Here is a 15,499-nt window from a genome sequence, read left to right on the forward strand (position 1 = left end):
TCTTGTAACAGAAAATTCACTTAAATAATATGGATATTTTCAAATATGAAATATCAGCATATCTTGTTTATGCTTTGGCTCAAAAAAGTAAAATGTAATCAATGCAAGTATCTTTGAAAGGGGACCCTGGAGAATGATATGATAGTGGCACAGACAAAAACAAAGCAATGAATTGAATAAAAACCGAGGACCCTCAAGAATCTTAATCAAAGCCTCTTCTTCTTTCCAAGTACTCTTCTACATCTCTCTACAAATCACATCACACTGTTTTGGTATACCTTCTCTGGTTCTTGCCACAAGCAACAGACTCGATCCAACTTAAGCAGTCTTAAGAGTCATCGGAGCAAAGAGCTTTTCAAAAAAGGAACTGCGAAAGAGCTTTTCTCCAAGTGACACTGTGAATATAGGAGTAGAGACTGACCCCAACAGGTAATATATTAAAAAGAAAAAAAAAGGAGCTCAGGTCATCTATTGTTGTAGTGCTGCTTGTATAAGGTTTCGCTTCTCCTCTGATCTGTGACGGAACAATTTCGCAATCTTTCTTCTCTCGCAGTCCTGAGTTCCAGATAATGAAACAAAGCAAAAACACATGAAAAACTTAGAAATCTAGTTCTGTATACTCTCTTTACTACCTAAAACTTATGATATAAAACACCCAATCCACAAGTTCCCCAATAGTTGATAGCATTTCAGTTAACATGTAATGCAATAGCACTTTCAACTTTACAACGCTAAACCCAGCCTATACACATGGAGTCAAGGCAACCAATTATTTTAAATGAGTAACAAACAGCTTACTGTTAGACACAGAATTATAATCATAAGACTTTTCAAACGGAAATCTTTACCTTGAACATGTGAAGATTAAATGGTTTGTCAGGATTCATCCGTCTTAGTTTCTGGTAAGTATAAGCAAAGCTCAGCTGGTCACGGGGAGTGAAGCGTTCCACTTCGTTGAACCAAAGACATGAGAATAGGTTCGACATAGGAGTATGTGCCCTTACTATAAAAGACCCCTCTGGAACATCTGTGAACAAGAGAGACTGTAAGTAAGCATAAATTTTTTGTTGTTTTCGCATGACCAATGCAAACGGCCCCCAAGAAAGGTTTTAATCTTAGGTTTGTATCAGTTATCTAACAAAATCTTACTGCTAGGAAGAAGCTTGAATGGATCCGAAGCGTTGAATCTGGTCAGCCCGTCAGCCTTGTAAAACTCAAACTGTTGATCAATAACAGTATGGTTGTACTTGTTCAGCTTCTTGTTTTGTGCAACCTCTTCCCATAAGCAATGGCGGTCATAGTGATTTGATATGGCATACTCGTGACCTTTACGCCATAGGAAGTACTCCAGAATGAGTAGGGGATCCAACTGAAGTCGTAACTTACTGTCCAGCCAGATTGAGTACCTGGAAAAATAAACAGCAGATGAGTTTGGTTGTGTGTTGTTGACAGCTTTTCGGTTGGTACTGCATATCGAATTCAGATGCATATGTCCAGAGAAATAACCTTCAAGATCCAATCAATAACGGCCACAATTGATTTTTCTCTTTGTGTCAAAATTATATATATGTTTTACAAGGTATATCTGATGCTCTTTCCGGTATGTTTTCCCAATAATACTCAATCTGTTTTCTACTGCACGTGTTGGAAAATTATGTGCTAGCTAGACCAATAAAAATGAAAGTTGTCTCTATCACATACAACTCACCTTGCTGATGGGAAAAGTCGGTGTGGCAACAGTTTTGGTATTTTGCCAACCCTCCTCATATCTGTATAAGGCAGATTCTTTACAACAACCAACTTCCACAAACCAATGAATCCTGCTCTGTCTGGGGCATGGCCTTCTGCAGAAAGTGTTTGCATGGTAATCTCGTCCACGAACACAATGAAGCACACATTTTTTCTCGACAACCGACTTATCTATATGAAAATATAATAAAATAATGCTCAGATTAGTACAAGTAACTAAATAACATAACCAATAAAGCAAAAGGAAACTACGAACAGAAAAGAGGAAACGTGTCTTTTGAGAATATTGGGAAAACATGAGGTTGCCTGTCAACTCTTACTCCACTACAATGGAGCTCGATATTTACGAGAGACGACCTACTCTCAGGTCCCGGTAAACTCTAATAAGACCATGAGCAGAGTTCTTACCAGATAGCTCTCCAAGGCTGATGAAAACACCCAAAACCAACTTTCAGATGCCAGCTATTCAAGCATTCATGACTCACCATTCGTGCACCTAGCTTAAAAACCGCTATTTTTGATCCTACTTTCAGCCACTAGTCTACAAGAATTGGTTAAACTGCACCGACGATCAACACGTGTCACTCTAACTCTAAGATACGCAAGTTTCTGGTAGTTAGTTACTATGTAAGTGCCACTAAAACTCACTAGTCAGATGTTCCAAACAGCATAAATATACATTGAAAATCATACCATTTTATTGGCAGGAGGCCTCAAGCGATCAGAATTGCCAAATATGCATGAGATGACAGCGATGTGGCATCTACTGATATAATTAGTATCATCTTCCGTCAGATCAAACCCAGTGGTTGGAGATCCTTTGGGAGCTTTGACAAACCCACAATGAATTTTCTTGTCTTGAGCCAAGAAGGAATCTTCACGCTCCTGTAAACTCTGGTGACCAGCAAACCTAGGCACCCACTGTTCGTCTCCATCAGGTTTATCTTCATTCTCTACGTACTGTAAGGAGAATCTAGCAGATTTCCGAGTATTCAAGGGCTCCACAATTGGTTGACTAGAATTCAATAGCTTCATCTCACAAGCTGCACGTGAAAGTTTGAAAAAACAATGATTAAGAGAGACTGGTCCTCAACCTATCTAACTATTTACAAGTTATATCACCTGAAGATCTGCGACCACGACCTCTTCGTTTTGTATCAGATCGTGATGTTTTCCCGGACTTACTACCACCCTTCCCAACAAGAGAAGACTCTCTCTTTGAAGTATCTCCCTCGGTAGATTTCTCCTTGTGGGGCTTTTCATTGTCATTATCATCATCGTCATGGCCAGAATCAACGTATTCATCCCCTTGACTATCATGAGAATCAATCGCATCATCAGCATCAGGGTCCATATCAACAGCAACAGCCTCGTGATCTCCTCCACCAACAACACCTTTGACAAGGGAAGCTTGGTACTCTGCTTCATACTTGTCTAACTCGTTCCTTCCAGCCTCATTGTAGAAACCAATCATCCCTTTCGAATCTAAACCCTTGACAGGAACCTTAGGTTTATTATGCTCCTCCACTTCATCTTCATTGTAGTCATCATCCCTTCGTCTATCATCCTTATCCCAATACCTCGAGTCTCGTCCATGAACCACTGAACCGTGACCAAACTCAAGCACCTTCCCAGGCTCGATTCTCGTCACATTCGTCAGGAAATCACCCTCGAAAGAATCCAATCCTACGAAAAATGCAACTTATAAGAAACAATCTGAAAAGAGCTAAGCAAAGCAAAACGAACGAACCTTTATTATCATCGTAGTCATTATTAGCGAAACCAGAGATGTAATAGTAGGCTAGCACAGTGACGACGAGCACAAGGCAGAGAACGAAGACAGCAGTGCCGATTCCAAGGCGACGAATCCTCTCAGGTCGAACGGATCGCCTCCAACGGTTAGTCTTCCCGTGATGCTGAGTCGCTCCTCCTCCGACACCGTTTCGGATCCCGATCGCTACGTGATCAGACGCTGAGCCTCCGCGAACGCTGAATCTATCGGTTCCGGATTGTCTATATTGAGGCATATTCTAGCATTGTAGAGGCCTCTACAGAGAAGAGAAGAGAAGGGGAAGATATACTAATGGCAGAGGAGAAGCAGATTTGAAGCAAGCTGTGCTTGAGTTACCAGTAAAGATCCATTTTCACCATTCAAATCAATCTTTTTGATTTAGGTGAGATTAAAAAAAAAAAAAAAGAGATAGGCAGGTTACATATGATTGCGCGTGATCGGTGACGCGCTTCCGGCGAGTTTCTTAGTTACGGTGCCTGCTTTAGATCTGTACGCAGAGGGACACAAGCAGTCGAGCACCTACCCCGACCCGGTCCAGTTCTGGATATCCACTATTCTGGACTTTTTCATTTATGAGTTTTAAGTTTTTGTTTTTTGTAATTAAATTTTGTTAATTTTACTAAATAAAAAAAAAAATAAAATCTATATTTTCTAAAAATTTATTTTTATACCAAAATTATTTAGTTTTTTAAAAAAAATTATACACATGGCATATTCGTCTGCAAAATTAGCTTATGTTGCATCCACACAAACAAAAGTTGATGACATGGCAGTTGATGTGGCGACTGTGTATGATTTTGCCAAAAAATTATAAGTTGGGTATATTTTAGGACAACCATATAAGTTTAGATATGTTTTAGCATGGTCATATAAATCGGATATGAGTTGAATATATCACGATATGTTGGGTATGAAATAGTCGTTTCCCGGTTTTTAGTTACTGAATTTTCACTAAATCTAAACATATTATAGACAGATCATCAAATTTATTTGTTCTACCGCGAATCTAGATAAGGTATAAAAATACATAATAAAACTAAAAATGAAAATTTTGATAATTATTTTTTATATAATTTTAAAATATGAATAAAAATTAATGCGTAGCACAAATTACATATAATTTTCTTCGGAATCCGAAAATTTAGCACACAAAATAATTTATATAAATCATGTACACAAATTTAACAAGAAATGATATATAATGTATAAACTATTACTTTGTTTTCTTCAACCAAAAAATAATCAGCGTGCGGACCAAAATATAATCTAAACATTAATACTGCAACCCTGTTTTAAAGAAAACAAAGAAATCTACCAACACATGATACATAAATACACAAAAAGGTCTAATGCAATAGCATAATGAGATCAACATATATAAAGAATAAAAAAGTTGGATTCATCTTCTCTTGTAGCTAATACATAGTAAAATCTTCACTTTGAAAGTTTGAATGGATGTCATAATGAAAGGTGAGGCGATCTGAATCTCAGAAGTATGATTCTTCATCGTCGTAATCAATAATTTAGTGGTTGGTTCGGTCTTTTGCTTCTTTCAGTACCAACTGGTTCGGTTCTGATTGTATAATGAAACTAGACACACATACATATTTGTTTTGTTGGGCAATGCAAGTGTAACTTTGAGATTATGAGCAAACTAAACTCAATTTGAGCAGTCTACTGCCAATGTTTAATTAAGTCACATTTGTTCTTTTGATATTAATACAAAAATATTTAATTCAGATACAAAACAGAATCGGGAACAAGCCTCCCCCATGCTCCTGCTAGGCAATAACTTGAGGTAACAAGCCTCCTCTATGCATCATCAATCATAAGATACTGGTCCAGAAGAGAGCTTAGCTAGTAGCTTGTCGTGCCCAAACCAGAATCAGGACTAGAGTTCCTTTTCCTCCACTCGTATCTTCGACTATGCGTCCAATCTAACTTTAATCTTAGGAGATTTGTCAAGAAGAGAGCTTAGCTCAGTAACATAGCTTCCCAAGTCATTTGTGGCTGAAACACAGCCAGAGCCAGAACCAGAACCAGAACCAGAACCAAGACTAGAGCCAGGCCCTTCTTCTCCACTCTTCTCTTCCCCTTGCTTTGTAGTCAAAGCTCCATAAAACAGTTTCAATGCGGTTTCAGTTGAGAGAGCATGCACAGAACTGTGTAATTTCTTAAACTTGTCTCGAGTTTCTTGTTCATCGATCACCTTTTCTCTTAGCTCATCTGGGAGAAAGGCCAGCGCACTTCAAAAAAGGTCGAAACAGAATATGCATTAGACTACTACTCCTGCATATACTCAGCTATATGCAACACATCACAGCAGGGCAAAGCTAATTTAGTAATAACCTGGAAACACCTCTAACAATACCAAACTTGTAGCCAGCAAGAACTGATTCCTTATAGCCGACATTATAACCTTCTTGAGCAGCAGCTTCTTGACCAGCAGAAATCCCATCACGGTATCCAAGCTATGATATCGAATTAGCAGAAAAGCCAATCAATATATATAACGTTTATGGAAACTGTAGAAAAAATAGTGAATATATATGCGGAAAAAAATAACAGTTTACAAAGAATACCATGTGGAATTTTTCACGTCTGTTCTCAGTATCCTTTTTCATAGAGTAAGCTTCACTTGGTTCTTCATCTGAACTTCCATAAAAGGATCCATCTCCATTCTCAAGATTACCTAAAGCAAGAGATGATTCTGTTCCTGAAGACAAGGAAAGCAAACAATACCAATGCATTTTTTAGTGTGATGAGATGAGTTGTATCATACAGAAAATCATAAAAGTAACAACCATGAAACTTCCCTTCAGAGGGGACAGAGCACAATTCTTACAATATGTACTATAGCAGATAGCAGGAATTGAGAAAACACAGATTCTATCACCTCATGAACTGTCTAGTCTCAGACAGGTGAAAACTGAAATCTTAGTAAAACTATGATCAAGAAAAGCATTATCAGGTACCGTACAGAGCAAGAGACAGAACCTCAAAGGTACTTAAATTGCATATAACATATGATACTCAGATTCTCACCAGGTTTTGAAACCTCCAAACTTTCGCCGTAAAGCTCTTTGGCGAAATTAGACTTCCCATCTGCATAATCGTACACAATTAACAAACAAAAAAAACATTGTTTTTAGTAAAATAAATTTGGGGGATAGCAAAACAGCATCGATATTAACCTAGGTTGCACGGGTACGCCACTTGGTTACCGTCTCGCGTACCGGGTTCGCCGGGGGGACGGGTACGTCCCGGAAACGCCTGGGAAACGTCCCCAACACATGTGCAATGAACCCTGGACGGCATGACTAACCGGGGACGGGTTTGGTGAGAGGAGGGAGACGTCTCGGAAACGTTTCAAGACAAAGGAGATGCGTTTCCAAGACAAAGGAGATGTATCCGTTCTAAAAATTGATAATTGTATGGTGAATCTATCATAATGCGTGACTAACAACAACAAAAACGGATCTTAAACGATGCAAATCATCAAAAACAATTGAAGAATTATGTTGAAAAATCTGTCGGTAATTAGGGTTGCAGTTTGAGGAAGATGAAAAGAAAATGACTTCTATGCCCTTCATTAACAAAAAATCTAACAAAATGAACTAATTGAAAGTCAAATCCAAGTTCTGTGACTTTACTACGGCACATTTGCCGCTAGCCTAAAGTAATTTATTACTTTAAAAGCTATGTTTATTATATATAGAAAAGCAAACATAGATAATAACTCTGAAAAGATCCCCAAGTACTAATGTTTTATTGCTGTCTAGTATTTTGATCAACTGTGTTTTTAATCTTAAAATTTATGTTTAAGATTTTAATATTTTAGCTTATGGATATTTTTATATTTTATTATATTTTGGTTGACGTTTCTATGCCGTACCCGTATCTAAAATTTTTAAGTTTGCCGTTTCCCGTCTCCGTTCCCGTCCCAGGGCTGCTTAGATATTAACTCAGAAGCTGACAGTGATTCCTAGGAACCAGATTATAACGTTAGATGGAAACTTGACACGAACGAGTGTTTAAGGTGAGTTTGGTCAACAAAAAGTAGAAGAACTCAAGAGTGGGATGAACAGAGACGTTTTATTAGAGTCGGAATAACGAGGGTACAAGAGTAAGAAAGCCGGCTAGTCGATGCTCGGTGAGATCCTAGCCGGAAGTACAAGAGAGCGGCGAGATACAAAGAGAATAAAGGAAACCCTAATCTTGCCGCGAGTCTGTCTGTCTGTGTAGTGATACCCTTCCTTCTTGTCCTCAACTCCTTATATAGTCTCCTAGGTCGGTTAGTCTCGACCTAATTCGCTTCCCTTTGGTCATGGGCTTTTCGATATACAGGCCCAATCGGGATGACTGCTCGGCCCGAGCTGTTTGGTTGCTCGCTTCGGCTGCTCGTCCTCTAGCTAAAGTAGTCACGAGCCGAGTCGGGGTCAGTCGAGGAGCCGACGCCGAGCCGACCGCTCCCTCCTTGATGGTAATGGGCCTCCTGTTCGCTGGGCCTTGTGGGTGGTGACAATCCATCCCCAACAATAAGTCCCCCCCTAGCTCATAGTCGGTCGAGTAAACGATCGCTGTGAGCTAGTTGTTTTAGGGCTCGAAGAACAGGAGACTCGTTGTTGATTTTGACGGCTCCGCCAGAAATTGTCCGAAGAAAAGAACTTCCGCGATTCGGTATAAATCGTCTGGATTGATGCCGAACAACGGTCTTTCCAAACCGGGGATCTGATCGCATTCGATTCATGGTATGACGTCGAACCGTCGCCAATTGTAGCGAGGGAGCCGAACCGTTACTAGGTTTTGGATCGGGAAGCCAAAGCGTCGTTAGGTTTCGGACCGGGAAACCGAAAGGTCGCGCTTGAGACCGACGCGCGAGCCCGTCTAGAGGCCCATTTAGGCCCGTTTAGGGCTAATTATGACGCCTCGTTGAGCGCGCGTCCCCTTCCCTATAAATAAGAGATCTTCCTTCAGATCTCCCATTCTTCCGCAATCTTCAGGTACTCTCTCTCTCTCTCTCTAAGTTGCTTCTCTCTCTTTCTTCTGCTCTCGTTTTATCGTTTACTCGGTAATGTCGACAAGTAAGAAACTTTCTCGAGAACAAAAGGGGAAGATGCGTGCGGCCTCGTCGGGATCTGGTGATGACTTAGAGACGGTCCGTGGTTCTGAAGGAAGCCAAGAGGCGGTTCATCGCGAGGCGATGATGGATACAGAGAACTTGAGTCGTGCGCAGCGCGTTCTTATTTCGGAATCGAGAGTGCAGTCGCGGAAGGACGACGACGGTCGTGATCATGTTGACGATCAGATGATCCCGATAAGCTTTTATCCGGGGAACATCTTCGAGGAGCAACCTCCGCTTGATCGGGAGCGCGTGCGTCCTTCGGTCGTCGAAGGCCAGGACTGGCGGGGTGTCGAGAAGACGAGGTCGACCGTCGAGTCGGTGACGAGACTCCTACGGGCTCGCGACGCAGCGGGGGTTACGTTTATAATCCCGAATAGCGACCAGCGGCCCTGGTCTCCTCCGAAAGGCTACCAGTGCGTCTACGAGTCGTACTTCGAGGGCGACACGAAGCTGTGGTTTCCGATTCCTCGAATCGTCACTGCGTTTGCGATGCGCCGAGGAGCCGCCCTTAGCCAATTTCTGAATGGTGCGTGGCGGCTGGCCGTGGCACTGACGATTATCGGAGCAGAAGCTGGTGTTCCTCTCAACGTCCGAGCTTTCGAGGAATTAGTGTCAGCGAAGATAAAGGGCGGACTGATTTCGCTGAAGATCCGCCCCAACTATAACGTGGTGACCGGCTACCCCAACAAGACGAACAACTGGCAGCGGTCCTACTTCTACGTCAAATCTGACAGGGCTGCGTTCGAGGAGCCGCTGAGGACCGGCTATCGTGTTTTATGGGCCCGAGAGATGGGTATAAACCACCCGTCAGTTTTATTTTCCGTTTCTTGTGGTCTAACTCCCGTTTGTCTTTCTTTGCAGTTGCTCTTCCGAACACCGCAGAGTACGAGGAGGACTTTTTGACGAGCGCGCGTCTGATCGCATCGCAGAGACAGGACCATTGGAATAATTTTTCCTACCGGAGGATTAGTCGATCGATCGGGTGGATTAGTCAGCGTAAGTCTTTCCTTTCGCTCTTTCCTTTGCTTTGACACGTCCCTTTTGATATGGAATCTAATTTTGCTTTTACTCATCGCAGAGGTTTGGCGTTCGGACACGATCCCCATTGTCACGAATAAGACGAAGAGGGTCAATTTGTTCAATTCGGCCGAGCAGAGGGAGATAAACCGAGCAAGAGCGATGAGGACTATTCCAAATTTGAGTTTGGTGGTTGCGAAGAAAGTCGGCTCCGCAAAGAAATCTCAGCCCGATACCGCGGGCTCGCCTAATTTAGGAGATCCGAGCGCGACCGAGTCGGACGCTGAGGCTCAGTTGGTTAGAAAGACCAACAAGAAGAGACAGCGCGAAGAGGAGGGCGCGGCTGTCGAGGAAACGAACGTTGGGGCTTCCTCTCCTCAAGGGCATTCTGGGTCAGAGGGGAGAAGGAAGAAGGCAAGGGGCGATTCTCCCGCGATCCGATCCTCGTCCGTTGAGGAAGGCGAGCTCAGGGACCTGGAACCGAGCGGTGGTTCCAAAGATGAGGTGGTCCCCGAATCACAGCCTGCGGGCAGCCGCGACGAAGATCTTCCGGCGGTCTCTCCAAAGGCCAAGAAGAAGGACAAGGGGAGGAAGAGGAAGAAGAAAGCCGCCGAAATGGTTCCTCGAGGCTCTTCTGAGGAGCTGAACGACGAGGAGGAAGATGCCACCCGTTCCGGGGAATCGCTGGGCCCGGGGCGTGAAGTCGTGCCGGAGGAACCCGCTCCTCAGGTCGCTGAAGGGACCGTTGCTGTCCCGAAGAAGAGGAAGAAGAAAAAGAAGGGTTGTCCGGACAGGGTTTCTTTCTCTTACGACCGCGAGGTCCCGCTAGCGCATGACGAGCAGGAGTGCGGTCGCCTGGTTCGTCAGTTTAGGGGAGATCGGGGCGCGCTGCCGCCGGTCAAGGACTTGATCTTCAAGGAGGAGTACAAGTTCGCCGCCCGTACCTCCATCATGGTAAGTCGGGTTTCTGACTTTATCTCTTTTTCTTCTTATTCGTTTGCTGACGCTACGTGGTTTGTCGTGCAGAGCCTCGGAGACTGGAACGTTTTAGTGAGGAAATACGATGAGGAGCTGAGAGGCGCGTTCGAGTTGGTCGACAAGCAGAAGAGGAGCCATAAACGCGCGACTCGGGCTTTGAAGGATGCAGTCCGTGCAAAGGACGAAGCAGTTGCCCAAGAAGAAGCGCTGAGGAAGGAGCTCGACGAGCAGAGGGGAATCATGGCGATCGAGTTGGCGTCTGCTCGGGACCTGGTAAAGAAGGCGGAGAAAGAGAAAGCCGAGTTGCGGAAGAGAAATGCCGACTTGCAAGGCAAGAATGCGACTCTCGAGAAGGAGGTGGTGGCCTCTGCTTTGAATTTCTCCCGGGAGATGGATCGCTTGAGGGAATCTCGCAAACTTGAGGTCACTCATGAGCGAATCCGCGTGATGGCGGCAATGACGGGAAAATGCTCCCGACGCTTCAAAAATATTCAGGACCGAGAGAAGCGCCGTGATGATTTCGAGGACTCGCGGTGTATGCTTGGTCAAGCGCGCGGGATGCGAGACTGCCTCGAGGCTTTGAAGGAATCGGGGAAAGATATCCCTCAGGAGACCATTGATACGTACGCCGACTTGGAGAAGTACTACGATGGGGAGACGACTCGTCTGGAGGTAGGCGTGATTCCGGACTCGGATCTAACCTTGTCTCCTTTGGTGCTGAAGTCTCGGTTCGTGATCGAAGAAATCCTCGAGAAGGTTGACAAGCATGGGTCGAACCTTGAGCTGATCGATTCTGAAGCCGCGGCAGCGCTCCGATCTCCGAGTGATGGATTTATTAGGGACCTCCTCGACACGGTACAATCTCCTGCTCGTCCCGACGCCACTCTTCCTATCAAAGCGGCTGCGCCAGACAAGAAAGCCGTTGAAGTGGACCCGAAGGCGCCCGGTGCCGATGCCCGGGAGAAGTTGGTTACAATCTCCGACAGTTCGTCCCTCGGGACTTCCGATCCTGACGCGAGTGAAGGCCTTTCGGATCCGAACCGCGAGATCAGGCTTGCCTCTCCATCGAGCAAGGGTCAAAGTACCGGCAACGTATCCAGCTCGGGCCCTCCTGAGAAGAAAGATCCCCCTGCTGAGGGATGATTACCCATGTTTGTTGTATCTCTTTTTCGGCCGTTTGGCCTTGTTTGTTTAAGACCTCGTTTCTCGGCGTTAAGCCTTTGATGTATGAATTATTTTCTTTTGGTTTTTATCAGACAAGTGTTTCTTTATATATTTCCGTAAGTCGTTTAACTTAGAAGTATATAAATCATTTTTCACTTGTCCATAACCGAGAAACGAAATAGTCCGGATGGTTGCTCGCATTTGCCAGCGAGTTCCCTCCTTTTCAGATAGAAGAGTGATTAGAGAGTCGTTCGTTCGCATTCTTATTTATTCAACGAAGCTTTTACAAGTCTAACGTTCAAGTAAATACAAAGAGACTCTAATCGTTCTACTGAATTGCCGAGGAAAAGGTTTCGAGACGCATTGCAGTGATCGAGAGAACTATTGGTCGGCCAAACCGTCGTTCTTCGATCAGACTTGGTCTGAAATTTCCATTGGATAGCCGGTCAGTGCACGACGCACAGGTGACGCAAGGCTGTTATTCCCTTCGGCTGATACCTGATCAAGGCTCAGCCGATTTTGCTGGGCGAGTGCTCGTGCTCCGCTTGACGAAGGGGCTGGCATCGTTTGTTCGGGGAAAGGTGACCGTTAGTCATTCTAAAAAAAGTTTGGACTTTGTTTTGGTTGGGGCTGGACCCTGTGAAGGGATGCCTACGTACCTCGGATGAGGATCAAGCCTTTCGTAGTTCGTTTGACCGAGTGAAAGTGGCTGTAGTAGCGCATTCACTCGGACGAGTAGAAGTGACGGTTAGGTGCATCTACTCGGTTTTTTTTTTTTTTTTTTTTTTTTTTTTTTTTTTTTTTTTTTTTTTTCGCGAACAGTGACCTGTTGGTCATTCGCTCGGAGAAAAAGATGAGACGAATCTATTGGTAGAAGAGGCGAAGATGCATAGAGTTCCAGGCTCGTGGAACTGCCTCTCCGCGGGAAGTCTCGAGTCGGTAGACGCCTGGTCGAACGACTCGGGTGATCTTGTAAGGTCCTTCCCAATTGGTCCCTAGCTTGCCAGCGTTGAGCTCCTTTGTGTTGTCGAAGACTTTTCGGAGGACGAGATCGCCGAGCTCGAGAGGGCGCGCTTTTACCTTCTTATTATAGTAGCTCTCGATCTGGTTCTGGTAATTTTGGATCCGAAGAAGCGCTTGATCTCGTTTTTCCTCGAGTTCATCGAGGGCATCGAGGAGCATATCTTGATTAAGCTCGACGAACTGCGGCATCTTGGCGCGCCGAAGACTTGTCACGTTAACTTCGGCGGGGGCCATTGCTTCCATCCCATAGGCAAGAGAGAAAGGGGTGGATTTGGTCGCACCGCGGGGAGTCGTTCGGTGTGACCAGAGGACGCCGTCCAGCTCGTCGGCCCAATGGCCTTTCTTTAGGTCGAGTCGCTTCTTGATACCATCGATGATAATCTTGTTGGAAGATTCCGCCTGTCCGTTTCCTTGCGGGTAACGAGGAGTCGAAGGGCTTAGACGGATATTCCACTTGTTGCAGAACTCTTTGAAGTTTCCGGACATGAACTGAGAGCCATTGTCCGTTATGATCTCGTACGGCAAACCGTGACGGCAAATGATGTTCTTCCAGACGAAGGTGCGGACTTCCTTGTCCGTCACCTGAGAGAACGCTTCGGCTTCAATCCATTTGGTGAAGTAATCAGTGAGGACCAGGATGAAACGACGTTGGCGCGAGGTCGGCATTGGCCCGATGATGTCCATCCCCCACCTCATGAACGGATAAGGGGCAGCAGATGTCCGCAACAGCTCAGTGGGACTGTGGATGCTCGGAGCGTGACGCTGGCATTTGTCGCACCGACGAGCGTATGCCTCGCAGTCAGTGTTCATAGACGGCCAAAAGAATCCCAAGCTTCGAACCTTAAGGGCGAGTGCTCGGCCTCCCGAGTGGTTTCCTCCTGCTCCGTCGTGAGTTTCAGCCATTACTCGGCGTACTTCATCGCCCTGGATGCACTTTAAGAGAACCTTGTTCGCGGTTACTCGGTGAAGTTCGTCGTTCATGATGACATAGTGGGCGCTGCGTCTCTTCAGGCGTCTCGCTGCCCACTTATCTTTTGGCAGTTCTTCTCGTAGGAGATAATCCAGGAACTCGACTCGCCAATCGACTGGGGTGTCGTCACGATCGAGCATCTCAGTGTCGGCTTGATCCGGTGTCTCAGTTTCGGTTTGATCGGTGGTGGATCGTCGAGTTGTTGCAAAGATTGGAGCGATGGGAGAGCTTTCGTCGGAGGAGGGATCAATGCTTGGTCGGTCAATCCGATGTATGGGTATCGTCCTTTTGACCTGATCGTGGAGTTTGCTCCCGAGTGCGGCTAAGGCATCGGCGCAAACGTTCTCTCCGCGGGGAACCTTGGTGAGTTCGAAGAAATCGAATTCCCTAGCGAGCTCCTGAACCACTCGGAGATACGCATCCATTCTATCATTGCGAGCATCGTAGTCGCCGCTAAACTGGCTAGCGACGAGCTGCGAGTCGCAATAAGCACTCAAGCGTTTGGCTTTGACGGCTCGGGCGAGACGAAGACCGGCGATCAACGATTCATACTCTGCCTCGTTGTTAGAGGCCGGGAAGCCGAAGCTGAAAGACTGGCGGATGAGTTCTCCTGTTGGCGATTGAAGCTGGACCCAGCACCGGATCCTTTACTCGTCGATGATCCGTCGACATGAAGAATCCAATTGGGACTCGGGACATCGAGGTCTTGTGCAAGATCTGGCGTGAGCTCGACAAGGAAGTCGGCGAGGACTTGAGATTTGGCGGCTGTTCGACATTTGTACGTAATGTCGAGCTCACTCAGTTCGATTGCCCACTTGGTCAGCCGGCCGGCTCTGTTGGGATTTTGCAGGACGGTGCGGAGCGGTTGGTCGGTCAGAACTTCGATAGAGTGTGACTGGAAGTAGGGTCGTAATTTCCTCGCGGAGTCGACGACGGCCAGAGCCAGCTTCTCAAGGGTTGGGTATCTGGTCTCCGGGCCGGTCATGCGTCTGCTCGTGTAAAAAATCGGACGCTGCTCGCCACGGTCCTCCTTGATCAAGACACTGCTGACGGCTGCCGAGGAGACGGCGATATAGAGAGACAAAACGTCTCCTACGTCTGGCTTGGCCAAGACGGGAGGAGTCGTCAGGTATTGCTTGAGTTGGACGAACGCGTCCTCGCATTTATCATCCCAGATGAACTTCTTGTTCCCTCGGAGGAGATCATAGAAGGGAAGACACTTGTCGGTAGATCGGGAGATAAAGCGATTAAGGGCGGCGATGCGTCCTGTTAGTCTCTGAACTTCGCGGCAGTTTCTCGGACTGGGGAGGTTCAGGACTGCTGAGATCTGTTTCGGGTTAGCCTCTATTCCTCGTTGCGTGACGATGTAACCAAGGAATTCGCCCGAGGAGACGCCAAACGTGCACTTTGCGGGATTCAACTTCATCCCGTACTTGTTTAGGATGGTGAAGCATTCCTTCAAGTGTGCTAGGTGGTCGTCGGCTCGGAGGGATTTGACGAGCATGTCGTCGATATAAACTTCCATTGTTTTCCCCAACTGGTCGGCGAACATCCTGTTAACGAGCCTCTGGTAGGTTGCCCCGGCGTTTTTCAACCCGAATGGCATCACCTTATAACAGTAAGTTCCCCGGTCAGTGATGAAAGCGGTTTTCTCCCGGTCGTCTGGGTGCATCAGGATCTG

The 15,499-nt window shown here is 45.7% G+C and overlaps 3 protein-coding genes across 4 annotated transcripts; 1 reads left to right on the forward strand and 2 right to left on the reverse strand.

Moving 5' to 3' along the window:
* Nucleotides 1–44: 44 nt before the first annotated feature.
* Nucleotides 45–4,077, reverse strand: LOC108822533 (uncharacterized). Its single transcript, XM_056992440.1, has 8 exons — nt 3,963–4,077; nt 3,500–3,862; nt 2,872–3,435; nt 2,443–2,792; nt 1,709–1,920; nt 1,150–1,406; nt 849–1,027; nt 45–555 (listed from the first exon to the last, which is right to left on the reverse strand). Exons 2-8 carry the CDS (start codon nt 3,774–3,776, stop codon nt 469–471), a joined length of 1,926 nt encoding a protein of 641 aa, XP_056848420.1. The 5' UTR covers nt 3,777–3,862; nt 3,963–4,077; the 3' UTR covers nt 45–468.
* A 1,119-nt stretch (nt 4,078–5,196) lies between these two features.
* LOC108822535 (uncharacterized) lies at nt 5,197–7,236 on the reverse strand. 2 transcript variants are annotated; one of them, XM_056992442.1, is made up of 5 exons: nt 6,736–7,236; nt 6,587–6,646; nt 6,124–6,251; nt 5,891–6,012; nt 5,197–5,787 (listed from the first exon to the last, which is right to left on the reverse strand). In XM_056992442.1, the coding sequence occupies exons 1-5, from the start codon at nt 6,857–6,859 to the stop codon at nt 5,466–5,468; spliced, it is 756 nt and encodes a 251-aa protein (XP_056848422.1). In that variant the 5' UTR covers nt 6,860–7,236; the 3' UTR covers nt 5,197–5,465. The 2 variants fall into 2 exon arrangements, with proteins under 2 accessions (XP_056848422.1, XP_056848421.1); XM_056992441.1 differs by having other exon boundaries at nt 6,124–6,257; nt 6,736–7,227.
* Nucleotides 7,237–8,615: 1,379 nt separating this feature from the next.
* LOC108849555 (meiosis-specific protein ASY2-like) lies at nt 8,616–11,945 on the forward strand. The gene is made up of 4 exons (XM_056992439.1): nt 8,616–9,459; nt 9,528–9,662; nt 9,745–10,637; nt 10,710–11,945. Exons 1-4 carry the CDS (start codon nt 8,616–8,618, stop codon nt 11,802–11,804), a joined length of 2,967 nt encoding a protein of 988 aa, XP_056848419.1. The 3' UTR covers nt 11,805–11,945.
* The last annotated feature ends 3,554 nt before the right edge of the window (nt 11,946–15,499 follow it).

This window comes from Raphanus sativus, chromosome 8, assembly GCF_000801105.2.
Source record: "Raphanus sativus cultivar WK10039 chromosome 8, ASM80110v3, whole genome shotgun sequence".
NCBI lineage: Eukaryota > Viridiplantae > Streptophyta > Magnoliopsida > Brassicales > Brassicaceae > Raphanus > Raphanus sativus.

What these genes read in the sequence shown, in the direction of transcription:
- LOC108849555 (XM_056992439.1), top strand. Translation starts at nt 8,616, where the DNA reads ATGTCGACAAGTAAGAAACTTTCTCGAGAACAAAAGGGGAAGATGCGT. An exon ending in GATCGGGTGGATTAGTCAGC is followed by an intron (nt 9,663 to 9,744) that starts GTAAGTCTTTCC and finishes TACTCATCGCAG; the next exon opens with AGGTTTGGCGTTCGGACACG. An exon ending in CCGCCCGTACCTCCATCATG is followed by an intron (nt 10,638 to 10,709) that starts GTAAGTCGGGTT and finishes TTTGTCGTGCAG; the next exon opens with AGCCTCGGAGACTGGAACGT.
- LOC108822533 (XM_056992440.1), bottom strand. Translation starts at nt 3,776, where the DNA reads ATGCCTCAATATAGACAATCCGGAACCGATAGATTCAGCGTTCGCGGA. An exon ending in GGCCTCCTGCCAATAAAATG is followed by an intron (nt 1,921 to 2,442) that starts GTATGATTTTCA and finishes ATTTTCATATAG; the next exon opens with ATAAGTCGGTTGTCGAGAAA. An exon ending in ATTCAAGCTTCTTCCTAGCA is followed by an intron (nt 1,028 to 1,149) that starts GTAAGATTTTGT and finishes TCTTGTTCACAG; the next exon opens with ATGTTCCAGAGGGGTCTTTT.
- LOC108822535 (XM_056992441.1), bottom strand. Translation starts at nt 6,859, where the DNA reads ATGCCGTCCAGGGTTCATTGCACATGTGTTGGGGACGTTTCCCAGGCG. An exon ending in TTTGGAGGTTTCAAAACCTG is followed by an intron (nt 6,258 to 6,586) that starts GTGAGAATCTGA and finishes CCTTGTCTTCAG; the next exon opens with GAACAGAATCATCTCTTGCT. An exon ending in ATTGTTAGAGGTGTTTCCAG is followed by an intron (nt 5,788 to 5,890) that starts GTTATTACTAAA and finishes CCTTTTTTGAAG; the next exon opens with TGCGCTGGCCTTTCTCCCAG.